Below are 27,450 nucleotides of genomic sequence, written 5' to 3'. Positions count from 1 at the left end.
AGCTCCATCTCCAGCCACCCAGTACTTTAGAAAATGTAAAGTAAGCAGGTTTGTCTTCCCATTATTATTACATTTGAGATAATACAAACTTCTACATGGAGAATTCAGAAGTTAACAATATATTTTTCTATTAAACACAGAAGACTCTCACATTAGATAAGAAATATTTCTGTAAATAATGAAAGTTCAAACAGGTGTTATTTTCATGAGCATACAATGCTTGGTTCATGGCAGACAATGAATGGATATGACACAGACTCACATCACTCTTAAGTCTATGATTTCAAAGCCTGTGTTCTTATAGTTTATTGTTCCACATTAATCTTCTCTGGTATAATTTTACTATACTTTAATCACAGGGACAGCTGTAGAACTTGTTGAGTCAGTGCTTTAGTCTTTTTAGTTCTCAAATTGAAGTTGCTACTCCCATTCCATGTGCCAGAGCTCAAAAATGATTATTTCCTTTAGGACAAAAACACTTGACAGAGGTCTGTCCAAACATCTGTCATGTGCCAGGCATTGTCCTAGTAGTGCAAGAAAATAACATTTGAAGACCTGTCCCCTTCTTTCTACAGTATGATAAGGGAGCTTGCCAGATAGTTCATTTCAAAATTCAAGATGTCAACAAAACATGTACTATTATTCATACTTGACTGTATGCTGGGCAGGACATAAGGCAATAATAAACTTCAAAGGACTACAGAGCCATTTCTTATGGAAAATATCAGAAAGTACCAGCAAGAGATAAAGTTGCTCTGGAACTTACTGATCTCTTTGTGACTTCTGTGTAGGATGTTTGATTATCTACAAGCTTGACTACCTCAAAGATTAGAGCGACTGCAGAACACAGAACTCACTGTTCTAGGATCACATCCAATTCTGTTGCTCAATACCAGGTCAATGAAATTATGCTACTCCAAGAATGAACTGTGAGGAATCCCACTGAATACACAGAAGAGAGTATAAAAAGAAGAGAGAAAATAAGGATGACTAGAAGTCATGATGCTTTGCCATAGGGCCCTTCCCCGTGAGGGAAGGAGCCTGCATATCTAGTACAAGCAAAGTTTCCTTAAGCCTCAGGTCAGTGTTTTCACTGTAAAATGTTGTCCTAAATGGGAAAGTTTAAAATAAAAAAGTATTTCAACTAATTTCGAAAAACCTCTAAGGGTTAGATATGAAATGCAAAAACAGAAGTATAATCTAGTTAATATCATTGAGCCTAATACTAAATTGGAAAATGGCTCCCATTTCAGCTTAAAAATGCCATCTCACACACCCATCCTTATAGTAACACTCAGTTACAGAGATGGAAGCAATCCAGATGTCCACTGATGAGCATATAAACAAAATGTGGTATGTATGTACAATGGGATATTGTTCAGCCTCAAAAATGAAGGAAATCCTGATACATTCTACAACACAGATGAACCTTGAGAATAGCATGTTAAGTGAAATAAGTCAGTCACAAAAACAGAAATACAGTATGATTTTACTTAAATGAGGAATGTAGATTAGTCAAATTCACAGAAACAGCTAGAGGGAGAGGGAAATAGCGAGATGTTTAATAAGTATAGTTTTAGTTTTACAAGATGAAAAAGTTCTGGAGATTGGCTGGTTGTACAACAATGTGAATATACTTAGCACTACTGAATTACACTAAGAAATGGTTAAGAAGATAAATTTTGTTAAACTTTTCTTAAAAACTGCCATACAAAAATTTTTGACAAAGTTTTGAAAAAAGTAAATGAGAATGAGAGAAAGAGTGAGAGAGAATGCCCACTACTTAAAGTACAGCACATCATTAACCTGCAGGCCTGGTGTGGTGGTACACGTCTTTAATCCTAGCACTTGGGAAGCTGAGGCTGAAGGATAGAGAGTTCCAGGACAGCCTAGGCTACATAGTGAGATCCTGTCAGAGAGAGAGAGAGGGAGAGAGAGAGAGAGAGAGAGAGAGAGACAGACAGACAGAAAGACAGACAGACACAGAGAGAGAGAGACACAGAGAGAGACAATTTTACCAAAGTAGGGGTCAGGGTTGGGGGTGTGAAACACACAAGTATAAAATTTCTAAGCAAACATCATTAAGTTCACAAGAGAGTACTATAACAGACTGCAGGACTTTTGGAAGCCTTTATTTTGCTGAATCTCCATTAAAGGGAAAGAGTATGGCACATAGCAAGTGCTCAAGAAATGACAATGCCGTTATACTGTGAGAATGATGATGATGCAAGAACTGCCTAATCATCTGCTCAGAGCTCATTTTCATGCTACCAGTACTAAAACAGATATTTTCTGCTAGATATTTTTGCCTTTTCAGATTTATTATTTACTATGCAAGTCTGGTAGAGGTGATAGTGCTTCCTCGGGCTCAAAAGGGAAAGTAAGCAGAATGCTTTGGTGTGCCTTCTTAAGTTATTTACACCACAAAAGCAATACCAAAGGGAGAAAGGGGTAGAAAGAACAGACAGATTCAGTGTGTGTCACTGTGTCAGTGTTAGAACATATGCAAGGGGAATATTAAGATGAAAAATAAAAATACAGGTGAAAAGAAATAAATGGCTAATTGAATTGCCAGTAATCCCCAATAAATTAAGCATACACCCTATACTTATTTACTATACTTAACATCAGAAGTCTCACAAACAGTATCTTGGTCTCCTGATTCTCAAAGGCCCCCACTCAACATGCTTTGTTTAAAAATAAATTCTTTCAGTTCAGAAAGAGCTAACTGGGTTCTACTTAAAATTTCCTAAGGTAATTCATTCCCATACTTGACTTAAAGAATCATCATACTCTTTCTCCATCCATTTTCTTTCAGTGACTGGCACTGAGAGGAAAACTTCAGCAGAATCTTAAAATGGAAGGGACACTAGAGACCATGCAGTTAAGATTCTTAGCGCGAGCAACTGAAGTAGCACCGAACACACAACTATTTAGCAGTCTCGATCGCAAAATAAACAAAAAATTGCAGAAATAATGTAGAAATTATGTTTTATAATACTGGCCTAGTAAGTTAAAAGTCCATTTACCAGGGCAGCACATTTTAAAATTCATGTCAAAGATTCATCTTCTCCCTTATGAGTAGGACATGGGGGAAGCCATGTACCACCACTTAAGACAAAAAACAGTGCATTAAAAACATCTCTGGATTAAAAAAGTTCTTAAAGTTTAAATTGCGTGGTAAATACTACATGGATGGGAAGTTTAAATAGATGCTAGACATTTTCAATAAACCAGCTATCAAGTTGGCTATGAAGGCAGTACTCACAGCCAGGTGCAAAGGACTTATTGTTGCTCTATTATCCGAATCATTCAACATGTCTGTCCCGGAAGTTTCCATTAACTGAAAAAGAAGAGGCATTTTAAACGTCAGAAATGATACCTTTAGGTATACTGTAAGCTATTCCTCCTCTCCCTCTGTTCAAATCCATTTTAGAGAATAAACTGGTAACACAGCAAACTTCTAGAACAAGAGCATCACAGAAATGTGGTAAGGGTCACAGATTAAGAACTTTAAGGAAGGCTACACATTAAGTGGGAAAAAATTATTCAACTCCCCCAAGTAAACATATTCCCTGTTACTACACACCACTTTTCTCACACTGTCTCTGCTCTTAAGGATATATGTAAACATCTATAGCTTCAGTTCTACTTTTTTTTTTTTTTGGCAGGACTGGAATAACTCAGGGTTTTGCACTTGCAAAACAGGCGCTCAACAACTTGAGCCACACTTTCAGACCATTTTAGTCTGGTTATTTTGGTTCAGGCTAGCCTCAAACCATGATCCTCCTAATCTTAGCCTCCCGAGTAGCTAGGACTATAGGCATAAGCTATTGGTGCCCAGCTTCAGTTCTAATGGCAACAAGGGGAAGTAATATTTGGATGGCGGGGGCACTCAATTAATACTTACAACATCTAAAGGAGTTTCACTTGCAATCTGAAACAAAAGGTTAAAAACAAAGTTTAGGAAGTATTCATACATATGTCTTTACTTTCATAGGCTTTGCTAACTTCTATTCTAAACACATCTCCTTTGCCTCCAAAAAAATTAAGACTTTTACATAAGCAGTTATACAATACAATAGACCACAAATCAATATACACAGGTTGAAGATTTTAGGATAACAATCCATAATAACTTAAGAAAACATGGGTTATTTTTGTAGCAACTACTGTATTTTCTTTTATCTTCACCTCCCCTGAAATTTATCTCCACTTGAAGGGAAGTTTAATGTATATTACAATGTAAGTCTATATAAAGGAACCTTTAACCTGAAATATCTGCTCCACAGGAGTATATTTTAACTTGTCCCTTCCTTTTTTCTGGTTTGGCAAAGTGGGGTGAGTTTTATGTATACCCAGGATGAGACCCTCTATTAGGAGGTATTGTGAAATGAAAGGAACTTTCAGAATTCTCTAAACATATGGGAGGAGCTTGCCTCTCACAGGAGCTTTTAGTTCTCATGTAAAATATAGTTACAGTTTTTCAGAAATTTATGGGGCAGATTTAAAGGGGGTGAAGCAGTAGATGTTGTAGGCACAGGGATATGAGATGAGAAAAGGATATAAATAGCCTTCTCCAGAGATTTATATATTTGTTTTTGTTTTTTGTTACTTTTGAGACTCACTATGCTGCTCAGGCTAAACCCAAACTCTTGGGCTTAAGTCATCCTCCTAAGGCAGTAGAGACAGATAAGGAGACAGGAAATTACATTATTTTAAATAAATATTGAAAGGGTGAGACTCAGACATTAAACCCAAGAAGTAAAAACTGAAGAACTAGGGCAATTAGCTCCATTCCACCACCTCCTTTTAGATGTTAAGTTATAAGCTATATAGGGAGATACAGAGGGACTCTCTGCATCTGCCTTCCTCTTTGAGATGTTAAGAAGTTAAAAGGCTCCTTGAAGAAACAAGGAAAAAACAAACAAATCCTTTGTTTACTGATTGGGAGCTGCTAGCTGACATGTACTTCCCAGCTCACAAACTATAAAGTCTACAGATAAGAACCACTATTTAGAGTCTCCACTCTCATTTCCTGACTGGGGAGCAGGAATTGTTTCTCCCCTCCTCCCGCCATCCCTATACCAAAATAAATCCTTCCTAAAACTTTCACTTTATGAGACATCTTAAAATTCTTGTGAGTGTGGATCTTAAGTACCTGTGATTTTGCATGGAAACTAAGAAGCTTTGGGAAGCCCAACTCACTCTTCATCTGGTGACACTCCTGCCTAGGCCTCTGTAGTAGCTCAGACTACAAATGCACACCATTGTATCCAGTTCCTCTCCAGAGATTTTTTTTTTTTTTTTTTTTTGAGAAATTATCTCACTATGTAGCCCAGGCTGGCCTGGAACTCACTCCTCCTGCCTTAGCCTCTTAAGTGCTAGGTGCTAGGATTACAGGTTGTGTGCTGGGCTCAGAGATTTAATGTTATTCTTTTTCCTTTCTTTTTCAAAAATAAAAGAAAATAAGACAGCTCACTAAAGCAAGTATGAAATGAGGAGGAATATGGAGTATGAAAATGTAAAAAGGACAACACAATGTTTCTTTTTTGCCTGTTCTGGGATTTGAATTTAGGGCACTGTGCTTGCTAGGCAAGAGCTCTACCACTTTAGCCATGCCCGAGCCTTAGAATGTTTGTTGAACCATTTCTTCTCATTTTCATTACATTTCTAGACTATAAACTCACATTAGCCCTTTTATGAGAATTCAGGAATCTTACCAGCTGAAGACACAGACGGTGACCATACGCAGCTGAATAATGAACTGCATTATATCCTTGCTTGTCTCGGATCCCTGGATTTGCATCGTTTCTTAGTAAGTATTCCAGGCACCTATACACAGTAACAACATACTGAAAATTCTATCTCCTGCATTTTTAACCAATGATAAAAGACAGACAAATTAACTGACAATCTTTCTTATACTTGAGTAAAATAAACCATAAATATATATAAATGATAAAAATCTGTCATTTAAGTGACAGGCTTAAGTATCATAAAACACCAATGAAATATTGTTCATAAGAGAATCTCCTTCCTTCAAAGTGGGTAACTCTAAAGTCTGTCAGCAGACTCTTTTTCAAGTAGCCACTATGGATGGTACCACCTACTTCATTCAAACAATGTTTATCCACTGAGGATAAAACTCTTAGTGTTGCATACAGTGTTGCAATATTACTGCTTATCAAGGTAAATAAAACACTGAGTATAATTTCTCATCCAGAAGGTCAAGAAAGGATATAAACTCTGCCCACAACATACCAAAGTCAGAATTTAATGTTCTTGAATTGGGAGAAGGAGGAATATAGAAAAAGAAGAAAAGTGGTATGAAGGTAATGAGAAAAGCCTTCTTGTAAGAGATACTTCAATTCTGGGCTATTAAAATATAAGAAAAACAATTTTAAAAGTGACTATATGGATCTCAATTTGTTATAATTTTAATAAACAGTATTATAGCAAAGAACACAGATACTGTATTTGAAATTAGATTTGCCTCTAGAGATTAGTTTGGTATCAGTAATCTTGGACATATCATTTCACCTTTATGATGAAACAGCCTCTATATTCACTTGATAGGTAGGGACAGAGATTACAATCAAATAATCTAAAGTCCATTCATGCTCAAATTCCAAGTATATAATTATTTATTGATAGTTTGTCTAGTATTCCAATATAATATCTACTCAGATATTATTTTTACCTAGGGTAAGAAGAATTATATGGTCAAATATTCCTTGTTAAAAATTCAAGTTTCCAAAAAGCAAATGAACAGAGACTCTACAGCAATGTAGTAGCTCTATCATATGATATATACATATATGAACTACATATATCGGCCATTCTTTCAGTGCTAACCCTTATTTTGCTGAATTGCCTAAAACTCTTTAGATCTCTTAGGAATTACTTTCAGAACTTTTTTTGTGGTATTAGGGGTTAGACTTTGAGTTTAGAGCTTACACTAGATAGGTAGATGTTCTACCACTTGAGTCATGCCCATAGCCCTAAAATTTCTATTGTAATACCTTCACTGATAGCAAATGTTCATTTCTTTAAGAAGGATTTTGATATTTATGCACAGCTAAAACCTTTGGAGTCAAGCATATTGAATAGGGAAGATCATTAAAATGGTATCACTGTTAGAAAAGAAAAAAAACCTAAACTCTATCTGTCTCTAAAGTAATGAGACTGGTATTTTTTTTTTTTTTGAAGTTTCATAAAACAGCTCTGAGGCCACTTGAGGAAGAGGAAATGCTTCAGATAATGTATGTGCAAGCTGTGAGTACAGACTTCCTAGATGTCCAATTCAGAAGGCAGCATTCACTGAACTGAAGAAAGGCCTGTAGGGCAGCCCCATTGCTTTACAGGCACAAACATTAAACTCAAGGCATTAAAAAAAATCTTTAATCAAGTTCTTTAGATGAAAATGATTACTCACTGACATATGAATAGAAAACAAATTCTATCAGTGGAACAAGCTATTTTAAAATAACTCTGATACTTGAGTACTGAAGAAAAGATTAAGGAAAGCAAAACAAATTCATGTTTGTTTTCTAAAGCATGAGAGCATGTCCTAATGCATTATTTCCACTGAATCAAATTCATACCACTAAATGGTTTGAAGTAATTTGTTATACATGCAATTCTTATCAAATTGTACTGTTTAATTTTTAATATTCACAATACTCAAGTTGCTAGAGCTCATGCTATAAAACAAAAACTAAGCTGGTTTATATTAGCAAAATTTCTTTTATTAACATGTCTCTTAGACTTTGCTAATCAATATGAATTTTCACAATTACTTTATTAGATATGTTCAATTCAAAAAGGAATTATCTTTAACAAGTGAAAAAAAAATTACTGACACTTAGGAAAGTTAAGCAACTTGTCCCAAATTCAGTGTCTAGAATACGATAACGCAAGGACTAGACCTCTTCTGGTCTTACACTTTTCATCCAGTATTCTATCTACACTGTTGCTCCCACAAAGCTTCAGCAGAGTGGTTAATAAATTATAGTAATAATCTAACTTGAGTGCTTATAAAATACTAAACTAAAAAATTACTTGACTTTGAAAATCTGGACTGCAATTTTAATTTGCAAATAAGGAGGGAGAGTGACCATTTTTCCTGATTTTAAATTAACATATGCTCATTTTATAAAGCTGAGACAAGAAATGAAGATTCTCTATATTCTCTCTTTCCCCTAAAAATGTGTGCATTTTCATGAAAATGTTAATGGCTAAATAATAAACACTTGTCACAATTTTATTTTTTTTAAAATTTTTTTCACATTTTAAAATTTTATTTATTTATTTTTATTCATACGTGCATACAATGTTTGGGTCATTTCTCCCCCCCTTCCTCACCCCTCTCCACTCCCTCCCTTACCCCCCCCCCTTACCCCTCATTACCCGGAAGAAACCATTTTGTCCTTATCTCTAATTTTGTTGAAGAGAGAGTATAAGCAATAATAGGAAGGAGCAAGGGTTTCTGCTAGTTGAGATAAGGATAGCTATACAGGGAGTTGACTCGCATTGATTTCCTGTGCATGTGTGTTACCTTCTAATTCTTTTTGATCTAACCTTTTCTCTAGTTCCTGGTCCCCTTCTCCTATTGGCCTCTGTCACTTTAAAGTATCTGCATTAGTTTCTCTGAGTTGAGGGCAACAAATGCTATCTAGTTTTTTGGGTGTCTTACCTATCCTCATCCCTCCCTTGTGTGCTCTCGCTTTATCATGTGATCAAAGTCCAATCCCCTTGTTGTGTTTGCCCTTGATTTAATGTCCGCATACGAGGGAGAACATATGATTTTTGGTCTTTTGGGCCAAGCTAACCTCACTCAGAATGATGTTCTCCAATTCCATCCATTTACCAGCGAATGGTAACATTTTGTTCTTCTTCATGGCCGCATAAAATTCCATTGTATAAGAATACCACATTTTCTTAATCCATTCGTCAGTAGTCACAATTTTGTTTTCATCACTTAATGTTAAGACAAATTAAAATATCTTCATCCCAAGTGAGCACATAAGTTAAATGAGAGTGCATTTCATATTACCTAAATTTCTCCTATTCTTCCACCCATGAATTCCTACAATTTTGATTGTCATGAAAATTCCAACTTTGTATTCAAGTCCCTGTGTCTCATGGCAGATCACAGTTCTCATAAAGACCATTCATCACAGAAGGGACATGGTACATTACTGCCTGAGGCCCTCCTTATTTTTCCTTCCCATAATGGTATACATGTTCTTACCTCTCCCACCAAGATATTAAATATAATTAAAAACACAGCTATCCTCTGGGTGTTTTGGTGCAAGACTGTAATCTCAGCACTTGGAGAGGCTGAGAAAAGAGTTCAAGGCCAGCATGGGCTACATAGCCAGACCGTCTTCAAAAACAAACAAACAAACAAACAAACAGTCCCAAAGCAAAACTAAAAAATTGTATCACGTACTGTTTAAGCAATTCATATATACTAAACCCATTTAAACTTCACATGAACATGAGTTAGGTCAGACGATCTCCATTTCACAAAATAGGCTTAGATAGATTAAATAACCTGTCCAATACTCCAAAGTAAGCAGCAGAGCCAGTTGCAAACACAATGTCTTGTATACACAAGATGAGTTTAACAAGGTTTGCTAATACAAATCATACATAAATGTTAAATGCATGTTCTAATATCACCATAAACAAAATGAAGTTTAAAGATAAATTTATAAGACAGACAACCCTAAACAAAGCTGTCAGAAGTTAAAATGTGATCTCATTTTGTAAGAGTATGCCTATGCTCTTCTTGTTTGTATCTTCCCCAATCCATATACTGAAATCCTAACCCCAAGGTATGGAAGGCTAGGCCTTTGGGAGGTGATTATATCACCTTCTTGAGTGGGATCAATGACCACATGAGTGAGTCCTAAAGAAGCCTTTTTACCCTTTCCACCACCAACTGAGGATACAGCAAGAATATGGCTTTCAGTGCTATATGCCAACACCGTGGTCCTGGATACAACAACCAAACCTTTAACATTTTGACTAACATGAAATGATCTACATACACATGCAGCAGTAAAGGGTTAATGGTGGCTCTCTCAGAGTTGGTGTGAGGAGGAATTCTTCCTTGTATATAGTATAATCAGGAAAACCCTAAATATATATATATATATTCCATTTTATTTTGTTTTTATCAACAAATCTAAAGAAGTAGGTTAATTTCATAGGTGAAGAAACTTACTTAGCAATTACTTTCATAGGCTCAAACAGGTTCAACACAGGGACCCCAAGATTTGAGTCTTTATGATGCAGTATGTCCATGCTCTTTCTAATACTTCAGACTCTGACAACATAGGTTTAAAAAAAAAACAAAAAACAAAAAAGTCCCTAGCTTCCCTGCTCAAAACAGTTTGTATTAGGCAAGAAAATGAATTATTTGGGCTGGGGATGTATTTCAGTGGTAGAGCACAAAGTTTGCCTAGTGAGTGCAACATTCTTGGGTTCAATCCCTAACACCACAGAAAACAAAACCCTATTGATTTAATTTACTTTTTTCTATCAAAAAAGTAGATTAACTCAAAACAAAACCACAAAATCTCAACACCACGTTAATTTTTTTGTTCATAAAACTTCAGGTTTCACACAACTGCCTAAGGGCTTAGGAATATAGTGTAATCTGTGTCTGTGTGCTGTGCTTGGGGCACCCTCTCATTGGAATTTAGATCATGCTGAGCTATACCCAAGGCCAATAGCCAGTCTGTGTGAACAGTGGTAAAGATGGTGATCAAAGTCACTATATGTATAACCATTTTAAACAAAAGTTACAGATCAAATTCCAAAATTATAAAAGTAAAGAATCAAGGGATTCTCATCTAAGCTTACCAAAGTATTTTCTTATTTATAGTCATTACCATAGATTTCCTTTAAATAGCTACCATTCAAAAACATACTTCAAATACTTTGACTTCTCCCCAAATCTATCTATAGCTCACTTTTCTGACAAATATAAAATTGTCTAAAATCATACATTCCTAAAAGATAGAAGGTACACTTTATAAGTACCTTTAAGATTAGAATTTGTATACTAAATTAACATTTGAGATTAATACCACTGAATTACGATTTTTACTTTGAGGATAAAATGTAAATACTAAAAAACAAACAGTTCTATATTAAATGTAAGTTCCTAGAATATAGTTTATTGTATCTTTCCTTAGGAATCATTATTTTTCCTAATGGTATTTTTATTCTTCACAGAATCAAGAGACATGGGGAATACCACAGACATTGAAGATCTGTTTTCTGTCTTTAGCAAACTTACTTTGTTCCAAGGAGGGAAAAATGTGTGTGTGCATGCGCATGAAGGTACTACAAATGGGTATGGTAACTGAGGACAACTTATAAAACAGTTTGTGTATCATTCATTTTATATTTGGTCAACATTTACTTACTGTCACCTCATTTATTTACTAATGGACCTACTATGTGTCAGATTCTTCAAGTTTAGCTGGTACCTTCTTGAAGGACTCCTTGCAAATCTGAGGTCTCTACCTCTGAAGGATATGTGTATTCCAATCTCTATTCTGGTACTATCTCTTCCCTTTCCCTTATAAATAGAAAAAAACCATGCAAGTGATATCAAGATATTCTTTTGGCAGGGAGGATATGCAGGAACCTTTATCTTTCTTTTACCAGTAAGGCAAGTTGCTGAGAAGAAGTTAGTAATAACTATGATTTAGGAATAATGAAATCTATTTATTTCCAAAATTAACGACTCTGGAAAAGACAGTAACAGAAATACAAAAAGGAAATACAAATTGGCAATAAAAATAATCATCCACACAGAGACACCAGTTTACAGAACTAATAATCCCCTCCCTCACCCATATGGTACTTACTTGCCATCTGTATCTGATGTAGCGGCATAGTGCAGGGGTGTGCAGCCTCTTTCATCAAGGTCATTCACACTTGCTCCTGATCCCACAAGAGCAAACAGGCACTGGTAATTGCAGTTGGCAGCAGCATAGTGCAGTGGTGATCTTATGTGCCAAGTTAATATAAGAAAGACAGAAGCCAGGTTCATACACTAGTAAACAAGAACACAGCTGACTCTTACTCCATTCATTTGCAAACACTGTATTTACAGTGAGCCTCACATTCATTTCTACCACATACCAAGTCTTTTGGAAGGCAGAACATAAAACTGGGAGAACAAAGTAAAGTGGTAAACTTTTAGTATAAGTCAGAATCACAGTTTTAAATTATTAACTGGTTCCCAAAGAAATGCAATCGAATCCCTTGAGTGAATTACAAACAACCTCCATGTTCTGCTTAGAAATTTGAAAACTTTCATTTTAACAAAGCTTCCCCTATACTAATAAAAATGTCCCACAGTACAGAGCACCCGCCACTCATATCTCAGTAAAGGAATAATAAAAGAGTAAGAGAAGGGTGAAAAAAAAAAGCATTAAAAAAAAATGCTTGGGGACTGCGAGAGTGGCTCAAGTGGTAGAGCATTTGTCTGTTTAGCAAGTGTTAAGTTCCTTGGTTCAGACCCCAGTTACCCACCCCTCCAAAAAAAGGTATCAAGACCTTGTTTCAAAATGCTAAGAGATGAAGAGAGAGAGAGAGAGAGAGAGAGAGAAGAATATTTGGTTATATTGATTGCACAGTAGATGTGAACAGTAATACCAGATTTCTTAACCAGTGAAGGCACAGTTTTAAAGACTAGTCATAACTCAGAAGAGCTAAAATACTGTTTTAATTTCTGAAGACGGGATATTTGTAACTGACTTCTTCCTGGTTACTAAGGTACAACACAAAGTTACTAAATTTAGGGGGAAAACGATGACTTAATGATTTCATTTAAAAAAAAAACAGAAAAATGATGGCAAATTTAGTCTGACCTTCTTCATAGTTCAGACATATACACATATATATTTTTGGGGGGTGGTACACATATATATTTTTTGGATTGATCTTGGGGCTTCCCGCTTGCTAGGAAGGTGTTCTCCCACATTAGCCATACCTCCAGCCCTTCATAGTGTAATTTTTTTCCTAACACATTTACCTAGTAAAATAATAGTAAAACATTCTTTTGCCTTTACTGGATAATATGGAGATTTTGAAAATGTAGTTAACAATGAATTACTTAAAAGCTTCTAAACTCACAATATGCTTCAGAAGCCTTCCTGCTATTTGTAGTATGGAATGTTGTTACAAATTAATATAAACTAGATTAAAAAATAATTGTAAAAAAAAAATTGTAGAAGCAAATGGGCTATAAAAATAATGATTATGAAGCCAAACTAGTTACTAGTTCCTTCCATTAGTAGGCTGATGAGATCAGTCTGTTTCTCAAAGTAATCATGGGGTCAAATAGTTTTTTCTATTTATTTCTGATTTTATCCCATACATAATTATTATTTTCTTCTTTTTGGCACTGGTCCAATCATACGCACGAAATACATTCACATTTCCTGCTGACACACACCCTTCCCTGTCACAAACTTTGATATGTATAATTTTCAACTGCTGACACATTAATTTTGCTTATACTGTCACCTTCATCTTTCAAAAACATTCAAACTACCCTTAATTCTTTCTTATATGGTTCTAGTGCACTCTGTGTGTCTATTTCTGCTGTCAGTAGAAATAGCTTAAAATAAGCTTCAACTGCTACCACAAATGTTAGTAAAAAATGACACCTGGGGCTGAACAGTTAGAGAAAACATTGACTGAATGATAACAGAGATGTTGTCATTGCATAGTTGCTTTCCTACAGACTATACTCAGGGGGATATATGGTTGTATGTGTGAGAGTTATATAGAAGACAGACAGTAAGTATCATACATACACACCTATAATTCTACTTTGGAGGCTGAGATTAGGAGGATCACATTTCGAGGCAAGCCCAGCCATACAGCGAGACTCCATCTCCAAAATAACCAGAGCAAAATGGACTAGAGGTGTGGCTCAAGTGGTAGAGCGCCTGCTCTGCAAACATGAAGCCCTGAGTTCAAACCCCAGTACTACCACCAAAAAAACAAACAAACCAAAAACCACCCACACGTTTGTAACCTACTTCCTCTTTCTTTAATACTGGGACATATAATGGCATATAATGGGATATAACTGGTTATAGATAGGAAGACTCTCTCACAAAGGAATGGCATGGGAAAGAACAGTTACTATGCTCTAGTTACTATTAGTTTTGTTTTTTGATATTAATTTTTAGAAAATTATTTTTGAGTTAGCATACATTAATAATATACCATGAGTTTTTTGAAGGCATATTGGTACCAAAAAGTTTTAAATTTCCATAGCCAGGATTATGGCAGGAAAAGAAATAATATCAAGAAGTACAGAGAAAAGAAAGAAAAAAAGATTTACAGAGGTACTTATAAGGGTAAGATATCAAACAGAAAACTGGGTGAAGATTAAGGTTTTTTTCTTTTTTAATGGGACTGGAGTGTGCAAAGAAGGTGCTTTACCACTTGACTCATATCTCCAAAGAATAAATATTTAAAAGCTATTGACTTTAGTTGGGTCTGTCTGTCTTTTTTGCAGTGCTGGAGAGTGAACCCAGAACCTTGTAGGTGCAAGGCAAGCACTTTACCAGTGTGCCATACCCCCAACCCTAGTTGGGACTCTAAATGAATCATGATCGCACTGCAAAAGATGCTGAAATGTAAAATTAATTTTCAGAAGTTAGAAGGTTAAACAAGTCACTAAGGAAACAAAGTTAATTAGGCTATATAGAGGAACTATATCATAACCTACCTCCCAAATTTGTCCTTTTTGTTGAAGTCTGCACCAGTATTCAGCAGAAGGTTTAGGCACTCCAAATTTCTACTCGGCGGGGCAGAGGAGGGGGGAGAAGAGTTAGAAAATTTAATTTTCAGTGACTTTATAATAAAATTAATAGGTTTCAATAAGCATAAAAGCATGTTTTTAAATGAGGGTAAATGTGAATAAAATGGCATAATTTACATTTTATGAAGAATAACACATTAAAACTCATTTAATATTTAAAAAGTTATGTACATACATACATACTGGCATAATGATAGGAAATAAATGTAATCAGGAGATTACATCTGTAAAAAATTGTGAGAAATTTTTAGGAAACAAATATTCTTATAATTAAAAGGTTTAAATTTAAGTGGTTTTTCATATAGAATTAAAACATTAAAAAAGTCAAAATCCTGAAAACAGATAAAACCCCACTGCCAGCTGCTTACTTAGATACAGCCTTAGCTAAAATTGTAGCAGAGTACATTGCACACATGGGGTATTTCTGTAATTCAATTTTTATAAACCTGAACATCAATTTCATAAATTACAATGAAAACTGTGACTGCCAAGTCATCACACACTCAAGTCTGTTGTTCTCTCTTATAACTTGTAGGCAAATTACACAAAAATGAGGTATGAAGTGGAATGTTCTTTGGTGACCTGGAAGGGAATCTGTCACATGTTTGCAATCTATCTATATAATTTAGACTGGCTTGGTTGTTATTCTTGGTTTATTAACCTTGTCCTCTGAAATCATGACAAAACTTTAAGGAATTAACACTGGAAATAGTGATTTATAAAATCCTTTTGAAAAATCATGAATTAAAACGCTTACCACAGATCTATTGTAAGTATTAAATTAGTATAAAATTATTTTTTCCAGAGACCAAGACTTCTGTCATTCAGTAGAACCAACTGCTTAGTTGTTCCCAGTAGTACTGTTTAAAACTTAATCCAAACTATGGAGAGGGTCTCTTATGTCAGTAGCAATCCCAACACTAAGGAGGCTGAGGCATGAGGATTGCAAATTCGAGGCCAGCATTGGCTACATAGTGAGACTCTGTCTCAATAAATAATATATATATCAGAAAACTACATACAAAAACGTCTAAATCTTCCAATCCCAAAATTTTCTCTTTTTACTTGAGGCAAGACAAAAATATACCATCAACATTTTTTCCCTCTAAAGATAACATTTTAAAAATATGTATTTAAAGGGTACTAGTATTATTCAGGACATTCCTAATATTTCATGTTCTCATTTAAGGACATATACTTTTTATTTAAGAAATCACCTTTATTAGTTTTTTCATTTATCCAGGAATTACTTTCTCTTATAAAAAGTAGTATTTCCTTTTTGTAGGTTCATTCTTTTTCTCTCCTACTTACAACCTAAGATTTTGGTGAAAGATGAAAAAAAGAACCTCTTCTACCCTAGACTTGCCTTTTCCAAACAACTATTATGTTTTGTTTCCTATTTTGCTGTAGCACAGACAAATAAAGAGAAACAAAGAGAAAACTTCCATGGACTGACTGCCTGCCTGACTCCCACTCCTCCCTCCCTTTTTCCTTCCTCCTACCATCCATTTATTTTGGGGGCTAGGATTGGACCCAAGACCTAAGACATGCCAAGTTCACGCTCTCCCACTGGGCTGCACCCTCAGCCCTGCCCACCTTTTTAAAGAAATAGAAATAGTATTAACATACCCTCCAGCTGCAGCTGCATGCAGACAGGTTCTGCCAAAATCATCTGGGGTGTCTATATCAAATCCTACAAGAATGAATGTCTTACTTAGTAAATGATATTACAGATGTATCACTTTGCAGTAAAGTATTATGTCAAGAAATGTGAAGTACCACATCCTTCGTATTCCAACCCCAACTATGAGTTCTGAGAAGTACAAAATAAGAAAAAATTTTTAAATAATGCACAACTTTACAAAAAAAATTATTACTGGTGGATTGGTGACTTTAGAAGAAGTGCAAGAGTGCTTGTTTAAAAGGTGACATACGCACAGTGGCTCACATACCTAATCCCATAGTTCTGGCTACTATGGAGGTTATGGCAGGAAGACTGATTAAACCTAAGAGTTGAAGGCCAACCTGGGCAACACAGCAAAACCCAGCACAAACCAACTAGTCAACCACACACCCACCCCCCAACTTCAAAAAGGCTACAGAATACAATGGAATATCACTCAGCAATAATAAAAAGAAAGTATTGACTTTGATACAAAGACGACTTCTAAGAACATTATGGTAGTGCAAAAAACCAGTCACAAAAGATTATATGCTAGGTGATTCCCCATTGCTATGAACCACTCAGAATAGGCAACTTTAGAGACAGAAAGTACATTAGTGGTTGTTTAGGGCTGGGGAGAGAGAAAATGGACACTAACTGCTAATGGTGTATGTGCTTCTCCCCTCCCCCCCTTTTTAAATAAGGATTGAAGATGTTTTAAAAATGAATTGTAATAAAGTTTACATACCCCCATGAACATATTAAAAACACTGAATTGTACACTTTCAGTCTGTGAATTGTACAGCATGTAAATTCTATGTCAATAAAGTTGTTTAGTTAGGCACAGTGGCATATAACTCTAATTTTAGCACTCAAGAGGCAGAGATAGGAAAGGCCAGCCTGGGCTACATAGCAAGATCAGGTTAAAAAAAAAAAATCCATAGGTATTTTTTACCTATAGATTATTATTAACACTGGGAGTCAAAATTTTCATATTCTCTTTCATGGAAAATGAGCATGTTAATACTTGTGAGTTGACATACACACTTAAAAAAGAATTAACTCAGCTAAATATTAAAATCTCAAAAGTGTCTGTCTCACTTTATAATGTTATAATATTTTATTTTATCTTCAGACTGGGTCTCACTGTATGGTCCAGACTGGCTTGGAACTCATTATGTAGGCCAGGCTGGCCTCAGACTCACAATCTTCCTGTTTCAGCCTTTTCAGAGAGCTGAGATTACAGGCATATGCCACCAAGCCCAGCTTTATAATGCTAATTTTCACTGAAACTGTTTCATAATTGTTTCAGTAAACATAAAAGTATTAATGCAAAAAATTTATTCAATAATCTTAATGAGAAATATAATTTAAAATTTAATTAAATCATATATTTAATAATTCAGTGCATTTAATAAGGATTATACTGTATAGTAGTATTTATAGAAATCCACTGATTCTGTTTGGTTTCAAACCAACTATGATTATGGCATTTTAAACCACTTATGAGATACTGCATAAATAATTTCACAAGCCTAGAAGATATCACAGAATGGCTCTGGAGTCTAAGTGAAGGTCAAGATGTGTAAGGGACATGTAAGTGAAAATATCTGGTTTCAAAGTCCAAGAAGAACACCATCCCATGAAGAGACATTGCTGTAGAAATTACTCCATACCCCACTCCCAAACAACAAACGAGAGGAAGTCACTAGAAAGATAAAACATTTCTCGGAGCTAATGGAAAAACAGAACATAAAAAGCTCAACATATTCTAAGAGGAGTTAATAATTAGTTCATACTTAGACTCATTTATATACAATTTTTGAAAAACAGTATGCGATTCTGTTAATATTTGAGGAGGAAATCTGTGAAGGGTCCACTTGCCTAAAGAAAGAAGTTTTCTGCAGCAATCTGAAAAACCACTTAAGGCTGCCAAATGGAGAGGAAACATTCCATGTATGCCACGCCTAAAGGTAATAGGACAGAACCTTCATTACAACACAAGAAAAATACAGTCATTTAAATTAGACAAAGAGATTACTTAAGTGACAGGTAACTTAGGTAAGTCAAAATTTCAAATACTTTGGAGAACAATTCGGCCACAGAATAAAGGTAGGTATGGTTTACTACCCAGCTATGTTTTTTCTTCAAATATTAAGTTTTTTTCAACCTTAGCACTACTGTTATTATGGGCTTTGTGGTGTATGTGTGGGATCTGTCCTGTATATGTAAAATGTCAGCAACATCTCTGGGTTATACTTACTAGATGTCATTGACACCTTCCTCCTCAAACAGAAATGTCCCTGGGTATTTGCTTAGGGAGAAAAACTTGATCTCATATTGCCCCACCATTTAAACCATGCCCATAAGGCAACATGTTCAAGAATACTCATTGCAGTAAATAACCATAAGTGAAAAATTGGAAGCAACTTATGCTTGTGAATAACGAGAGTGAATGAATTGTGCATTTTTATACAATAATTAAATTCCACAAAAACAAACTAAAGATACTCAAAGAGATGTGAAAAGTTCCAAATTTTATTATCTGTATGGTTAAATCAGTAAGCCAACAAAAAATGATTTTAAGTTGCAAAAACAGTATGTACACTAGCTTATCATTTATGAATGTATAAAAGGTTTAAAACTTGTTAATGAGTATATATAAATGTGGAACACAGGGATGATAACAGCAATTAAGTATGTATGGTCTTTACTTCTACAGAACACAGACAAGAGAATTCATCTTCCAAACAAGTTTTACAAGGAAAGTTTAATATGTTAAAAAAAAAAAAAAGTGAACTGTTCTGACTAAAAGGGTGGGGTGGTAGGGAGGGGCTGCTTTGTAGCAGCATCTAAGGAATCTCTGATCTCTGCACGGCACAGTCTGAAAACCATTAACTATAGATGGTAAAAGAAAAGCATTTGCTGTGTACAACTTTTTTGGTGACTTCTAAGTACTTCTAGATTAAAAATAATGAGATCATGCAAATTAAATTTCTGGTCCAAACTTTGTATTACTCATGATAAAGAACTGAGGTAAGTAAAGTAAGTAAAAATACACTACCCTGACTGACCAAATAAAATTATACTTAAAGTATTTTAAATCTACCACACTGTCAGTACAAAAAGATAAGAAAAAAGCATGAGTGCTACAATATTGAGAATAAAGTGCACAATTCAACCTGAAACACCTAGTAAACTGCTGTTCACTTTCTTTTGTGATTCACTGACAGCTGTCAACACTTCTGTAAGTATTACTTACTTTGCAGTGTCAGCACCACTTGTAATAAGAGTGTTGATTAGCAGCTCGTGGCCATACCGTGCTGCTATGTGCAAAGGGGTATTTCCATTCTTATCTTCACAGTCAATTACAGCTCCTGCAATAAAGGACATAATGTCAGACACTTGACTACATAAAGATCAAGTCAAACCTTTTACATGCAATGTAATATAAAATGTTTGTGTTCAAGCACAAGTTAATGGATCTAGCAATTCTAACTAGAGTTCATTATAGCATAGTTATTGGACTAGGCACTTGGGGTTACGGATTTTATGCTTAAAGTGATTTTGGTTAAGTTCAGAAACCACTGTGTTAAAATTAAATATACTTCTTTAGAGCAATACTTTTCAGACCTTTAATGTGCATATTAGCTGCTTTAAAAATCACTTAACCATGAATCTGTTAAGTTTTCCCTGTAAAACTATGGAACCAATAAAACACTGAATCTTGTACCAACTACTATACCTGGAGGATTATTAAACAATTCCTTGGAACATGGTTTGAGAAACATAGATTTAAAGTACCTAAAAGTTCTTATTTAAAAGTTTAGCTTGCATTGTACTACTTTAAACACAAGAGAACAAAGTTCAGAAAATAAACTAAAACCCTAAAAAATCCCCCAAACATTCAAAGGGTAAAAAATGATAACTATAAACAGAGTATGTATGTATATGTATGTGTGCGTGTCTCTCTCTCTCTCTCTCACACACACACACACACACACATTCATTAATATAGAATACATGTAATACAAAGAGTCTTCTACTTAGTAACACGGGAAAAAAAAAAAGTCACCAATAACTCCAACAGAAGCAAAATTTCTAGTCAGGAGTGGTGGTTTATGCCTGTAACCCCAGCACACGGGGGTAACAGCAGGAGGACCAAGAGGTTTTGAGGGGCCTGGTTTGGTAGTACAAATCTGTGATCCTGGATGCTGGGGAGGTAGGGATTGAGAAGATCAAGGTTTGAGGCCAGCCTGGGCAAAAAAAGTTAGGGAGACCCCCTTTTCCTCTAAGCTAGGTGTGGAGATGTGCATCTGTAATCTCAGTGGACAGTGGTTTGACACCAGCCTGGGTAAAAATGTAAGACAATCTGAAAAATAAAAGCAAAAAAGGGCTGGGGTGTGGCTCAAGTGGTAGAAAGCCTGCCTAGCAAGTGCAAAGCTCTGAATTCAAACCCCAGTACTGACCAAAAAAGTTTGAAGCAGGGTTCCAGTCACTCACATCTATAGTCCTTGTTACTTGGGAGGCTGAGATCAGAAGGATCCTGGTTCCAGGCCAGCCCAGGCAAGCAAGACCCCATCTCAAAGAAGGCAGGAGTAGGGGGATTGGTGGAAAGGGAGGGAGTTGGTGGTGCGTGTGTGTGTTGAGGGGAGGGGAGAGTTGGGTGTGATAGTGTGTGTCCATCATCCCAACTATTGGTAGGAAGTATAAAATAAGAGGGTCATGGTATACGCTAGCCTGGACAAAATGTGAGACCCTATCTCCAAAAGTACCAGAGAGAAAAAAGCTGCCGGGCTCAAGCAGTAGGGCACCTGCCTAGCAAGTGCAAAGCCCTTAGCTCAAACCCGACTACTGCCAAAATAAAAAAACAAAAAACTCCATCTCCTCCAACCCAAATAAGAGTTTGAGGCCAGGTGAGCTACACAGACTGTCTTTAAAAAAGAAAGAAAATTTATAACTCAAAGAGAATAGAAAGTAAAATTATGAAAGGCACATGTACATGGTATTTTATGCTCTAAAGGCTCATTTTGAAGAGATTTGAAATCAAATATTAAAAAAACAGTCTGCTATGACAATTCCTCAATACCATTCATTTGTGGATGCTTTTTACTACATTTAAGAAATAAAAAAAACAAACAGAAATACTTTTTACCACTCTGGATAATGGTTTGTGATCTGGAGAATCTACCGTGGAGGGCGGTCATGTGCAGTGGGGTTTTCCCATCTTTACTCTGAAATAATTGAACAAAATTTTTAATTACTTTGTTGTATGAATAATATGAAATCCTTAGCTTTATTTTGGCTATTCTCTGCATATTTAATTTCTATAACTACTACTAAAGCATTAAGTCCAACTGAAGTCTATAGAGGGAGTAATATTTTAACATGTGTATCATAAAGTACAAATATACAAAAGACACCATGCTTACAGTTTATAAAAAGCTCTGTGTAGTACTGTAAGGTATAATCTTAGAATCATTCTTATTCTGCAGGTGGGGAAACTAAAGCACAAAGATATCAAATGATTCAGGAGTGGGTATGGTCAGAAAATGATGCCCAAAATTTAAGACTCAAAATTTTACAGTGTTCCAAAATTTTCATTCTATGAAATCCTAAATCCCTCCTTGGACTAGGAAAAGTGAGTATTAGGATCAATGTAAGTCACTATAAAACATTTATGAAACTATATATTAACTTGTTTATACTTATTTATAATCAATACCATTAACTATTTTCTCAAATTGTTTAAAATAATAAAACCAGACTGGCTGGGCATGTGTATTAAATTCTAAAAGAGTTCCAAGTACAAAGAAAAACAACCCTTGAGGTAGGTGATATGTTCTCTTTTGAGGTAGATGATGCCTTTTCTTCCCAAAAATCTTTTGGTTAATCAAGCCATACAAAGGAAGAAACTTTTGCAGCTCATAATCCCTCAGCAATAATCCGGCATGCCTTCTGTGTATATACTGAAACTGAAACATGACAAGTGTTTACACCGACAGTATACGTTGCAGAAATTTTCATGCCATATGGAGCATATTAGAATAACATCATAAGTACTTACTTAGGTATCTGTATAATATAGCGAGACTGGATCTCACTATATAGCCCAGGCTGGCCTCAAATTGCAATGCTGGGATTAAGGCATGTGCCAAGGTGCCCAGTTTGAATCTATTACTTTATGTGAATTTTTCTAATTTTTTGGAGGTTTGAACTCAGGGCTTCATGCTTGCTAGGCACGTTGCTCTACCCCTGAAATCACATCCCCTTTCTGCTTTAGTTATTTTTCAGATAGGGTTTCACAATTTTTGCTAGGGGCTGGCCTTGGGCCCTGATCCTCTTGTGTATGCGTCCCACACAGCTAGGACCACAGGCATGTGCAAACATATCCTGCTTACTTGTTGAGAAGGGTCTGACTAACTTTTTGCTGGGGTTGACCTATAGCTGAGATCCTCCCAATCTCTGCCTTCTGAGTAACTGGGATTACAGATGTGAGCCACTGTGCCCAGCACTTCATATTTTCCAAGCAAACAAGCCAAACAAATAACCTTTTGGAGGCAGTGTAAGAAGGGATGAGTGAGGACACATGCATGGGCTCTGGTTTGAGAAAAATGTGGGTGTGAATCTTGGCTTTGCCACTTGTCACAAGCATGATTTTGGACAAGTTGCCTGTAAGTTCGTTGATCTTCACTTTCTCAATTGAGATGATACTGTCTATACCTCATAGGTGTGTTGTACAGAGAAAAATCAACAATCTTTGTAAAGGTCTGTTTACAAAGAGAGCTTTTGTAATACCTGTTTGAAATACCTGTTATAGCACAAACTATCATTTCTATTTGGTGTTTTAAAATGTGTCACTTGTTTTTCTTTCAACCAGGAAAAAAAAAACACAAAAGCAATGCAACAAAAAAAATCCTAGTTTCATATTCTCAAAATGCTCCCAATGTGAAAAACACTGGTTTGATGTTAATCTTTTACCTATAACCATTTTTATAGACAAGCCCAAAAACTTTTAGTAAAAATTAGGATTCATAAAGCTAATGAAATTTGGAAGACATAACTTTAGTGAACATTTATATACACATATAGGATTTATGTACGTATATTTCAGGCAGTTTTTGTTTTTTGTGTTTTTGAGACAGGGTCTCATTATATAGCCCAGGCTGCCTTGCACTCATGATCCTCCTCCCTCTGCCTTCCAAGTGCTAGAGTTATGTGTGTATCACCACACCAGGGGCAGGCAAAATTTTCAAACACTTCACATACATTAACTATTTAATCCTCATAACCCTGCGAAATAGGTAGAATTATTTTAGAGAAGAGGAAACTTAGGTGCTGAGATCAAATAATTCAACCAGGTCACCTAGCCAAAACGTGACAAAGGCAGTCCTTATAAATCGGCAGTGGGAAAATACTTTTACTTTCTACCTACTGATCTCATTTAAAATACTCTAAATATACAAAGGAAGAAGAGATTAAGTTACGAACTGAAAAGTCTGCCTTGACAAACGTTAGGGAAGAAAGCACATTTATCTCTCTCGGAATTGGAGAAACAACGTGCAGATTTTTTTAGCTACCTCAAATCATGTTAAAATCAGACTAATAGAAGACCAACAACATTCTAAGAATTGGTTTCACCTGTGACTGAAACAAGTAACCCCAAAGTCTCACACATTTTACAGTAACTTTTAGGTTTAACCTGTAAGTCAAGTTCAAGTCCTCGGCACATTTTTATTTGGCTGACCAAAATTTATTCTTAAACAACAGACCAACCGAGAATGGTGGCATATACCTGCATTACAAGTTAGAAGCCAGCCTGGGCAACAGACTGAGACCCAATACAAAAAAAAAGAAAGAAACCCAGAAAAGCAAAAACAATGGGGATAGTAGAGTGGCTCAAGCGGTAGAGCGCCTGCCTGGCAAAAACAAGGCCCCAAGTTCAAACCCCAGTACTGCCCATCCCCCCCCAAAAAAGCGAAAACAAAACCACCCAAAGAAAAATAAAAAACATAGCAGGTGGGAACAGTATGCATGTAAGTAAAATGATCAATGCAGTAGGGCTCATGTGAAGCAAAGTTACCAAAATCAGACTATAGCTGTCTTTTAAAGTCCATTCATTTACTGCTACCACTCTGTATGACAATTAGCTTAAAGAGTCCAGAAACTGAATTATTACAAATGGAACTTCACATTCCAATTTCTACTAATCTACAATTTAATCAAGGACAGAAACAATGGGGTAAGATAAAAAGTAGCAGTAGCAGGAAGAGAAAAAGAACAATGGGGATGAGCAAATTTCTTTGTAATACAGGATAAATGTTAAGTGCCCAGACCCTTAGTCAATAACTTAATAATTTGGGCATTAGGAGTTAATATGTAGGTGTTCTTGCTGGTTGAAAACTCATAGCTATCAACAATTTCTGCGAGATTTCAGAGATCAAAGGGAGGTTGGAAGTCAACCTAAGATGGAACATGGTAGTAAAATAACTGGACACATGTATTATAAACAGAATGCCCATATCATTAGGGGAGATTAAGGCAACTTTTACGAAATCTATTTCTCATGGATAGTTACTTTCAAATCAACTAACACATTAAACTTTAACCCCTTTAACTTTAACCCCTTTGCTAAAAACTTCCCTTGTTGTGTATGAAATTCACTGCTGAATTTTGTAAATCATTAAGGGTGTAACTTCAAATAGGACCACTGGCTTGAGCAATTTCTAAGTGACTCCTTGTAGAATTGATTCCTAATTCTAAATTCCAAAAGAAAAACCAGACTTAGTAATAATTACAGCTCATGAAGAAAACTACCTAGACACACATATGAATCCAGTGACTCATTATCATCAAGTTATATGAAATCGTTATCCCTTAAAGCCTAAATTTTAGCCTTTAAAAACACATCATGTAACTAGAAAGTGTATAATAACTAATGATATAAATTAGCTTTCATTATTTCCACGGTATTTACCACACATAGATTAACTATGGTCATTATCACACATAACTATGGTCATTTTATCATAAACAGGTCTAACAGAGACTGAAAAAATTTGTTTATGAACTTGCTTTTGAGGAATGCTAATTTCAGAATTTTAATTTTTGATATAGCTTAATGTTGGTTAAAAAGTATTACTTGGATCTTTCAGGAGGGAAAAAAAAAGTAATTTTTAAGCTGGTCATGGTGGCGCAATTGGGAGGCAGAGGCAAGAGGATCAATAGTTTGAGGCCAGCTTGGACTACAAAGGGAGACCCTGTTGCAACAAAACAAAACAAAAATGGCTGAGCATTTTGGCATACATCTATCTTCTCAGCTACTCAGTAGGTGGAGATAGAAGGCCAGTCTAGGTAAAGCACAAGATCCGACCTGAAAAATAAACTAAAGCGAAATGGGCTGGGTGTATGCCTCAAGTTTTGAGCATTTGCCATGAGGCCTTGAGTTCAAAACCCCCAGTTACCTCCAGCCCCAATTTTTTTCCTTCCCACAAGCATTTAGGTATTTTTCTGGGCACTGATTATCAGAAAAAGCAAGAGTTCTTCAAGTTAAAATAAGTAGTTCAAACTTATCTTCAATATATTTTTATGTAATAACTTAAAACTATTAAAAATGTCACTCAGTGACTTGAGAGCCCTAAGCACAGCAGAGGTTCTTTATGGTATCTCATGTCTTTCCTAACCTGGGTCTGATCTGAATAAATTTTATACCTTAGCTAGGAGAGGGCAATTAAAACCAATGATCTAATTATAGGTAGACTTGATGTGATAGTTGTGAATGGGTCAGTGGCATCATTAAAGGCTTCACTGAAGTTAGGTAAGAAAAAGTGCTCCTCTATCAGTCTGAAAGACAGTGTTCATCATACCTTCAAAAAGGACCTCAAATTTCATGTAATTAAAATTCTCACTGGGTGCAATGGCTCAATGCCTGTAATCCCAGCTACCTGAGAGGTGGAAATAAGAGAACTGCAGGTTAAGGCTAGCTGGGCAAAAAATGTTAGCAAGACCCTATTGTTGCGGGAAGAATGTTGGACCAGCAAGAACAAGACTCAAACCCAGATGGGTTGGAGGAAAGGAAGATTTATTATGCTAGCGGGCCAGCACCCTGGATCTCTCCAAAACTGGCACTGGCCCCCCAGCTCAGGGCTGTGGGGTTTTTATGACTCAGAATGCAGAAAGACAAAAGCAGACGTGGCAGTTAGCCTCTCACTAGGAGGTTACAACATATAGTACTAGCGGCAAGGTTGCAACTTATCGCACTAGCACAAGGTTACAGCGTACCACACTAACACATCTGTGAAACCGGGGCCAGCTCGGGGAGGGAGCATATCTGTGAAACTGGGGGTCTGGCTGGGCGAGTGAGCTCCTACTTGCCTTCAGATGTTTCCCCTGGATTTCTTTATCACTATCTCAAAGAACAAACTGTGCATGGTGGTGCACACCTGTAATCCCAAGTACAAAGTAGGTGGAGGCAGGAGGATTATGGTCTGAGACTGGCCCCAGGTGAAAACATAAGAAACTATCTGAAAAAGAAAAAAGCGCTTAAAGTGTGTTTAGAGATTATTTTGGGGGTGGTAATGGGGCTTGAATGTAGGACCTCATGATTACTAGGCAAGCACTCTTACCACTTGAGCCACGCTTCTGGCTCTTTTTGCCTTTAGTTTGTTTTTAGATGGGGTCTTGTGTTTTTTTGGTCTGGGCTGGCCTCAGACCAAGATCCTCTCTTCACCTCTTGAGTACCTGGGAATCACACCTGGCCCTTAAGTTTAAGTATTTTTACTAGTCCTAAATGGTTCGATTTTGTCTGTGGTTTTCTTCGTACTACAAGACACAGTTTTGTCAAGTGCTCAAATGATGAAGCCAAGAATGACACAGAAGAAATTAATGAAAGCACCTCAGACAATCTAAAATGATT

General features: G+C 36.0%; 1 protein-coding gene across 6 annotated transcripts in view; it reads right to left on the bottom strand.

The window, feature by feature from the left end:
* Positions 1-27,450, bottom strand: part of Ankrd28 (ankyrin repeat domain 28) — a 156,371-nt gene that overhangs the window by 28,968 nt on the left and 99,953 nt on the right. For all 6 annotated transcript variants that reach the window (XM_020176983.2, XM_074043859.1, XM_074043860.1 and 3 more), the window contains 9 exons: positions 21,691-21,769; positions 19,798-19,912; positions 18,420-18,502; positions 16,502-16,565; positions 14,780-14,848; positions 11,895-12,035; positions 5,724-5,835; positions 3,911-3,937; positions 3,269-3,343 (listed from right to left, as the gene is read on the bottom strand). In XM_020176983.2, coding sequence (XP_020032572.1) covers positions 3,269-3,343; positions 3,911-3,937; positions 5,724-5,835; positions 11,895-12,035; positions 14,780-14,848; positions 16,502-16,565; positions 18,420-18,502; positions 19,798-19,912; positions 21,691-21,769 — 765 coding nt within the window. The remainder of the gene's footprint in view (positions 1-3,268; positions 3,344-3,910; positions 3,938-5,723; positions 5,836-11,894; positions 12,036-14,779; positions 14,849-16,501; positions 16,566-18,419; positions 18,503-19,797; positions 19,913-21,690; positions 21,770-27,450) is intronic.

Source organism: Castor canadensis, chromosome 10 (genome assembly GCF_047511655.1).
Source record: "Castor canadensis chromosome 10, mCasCan1.hap1v2, whole genome shotgun sequence".
Classification (NCBI taxonomy): Eukaryota; Metazoa; Chordata; class Mammalia; order Rodentia; family Castoridae; genus Castor; species Castor canadensis.
Note: the sequence above shows the minus strand (reverse complement) of the source record. Positions and strands in the feature narration are given on the sequence as shown.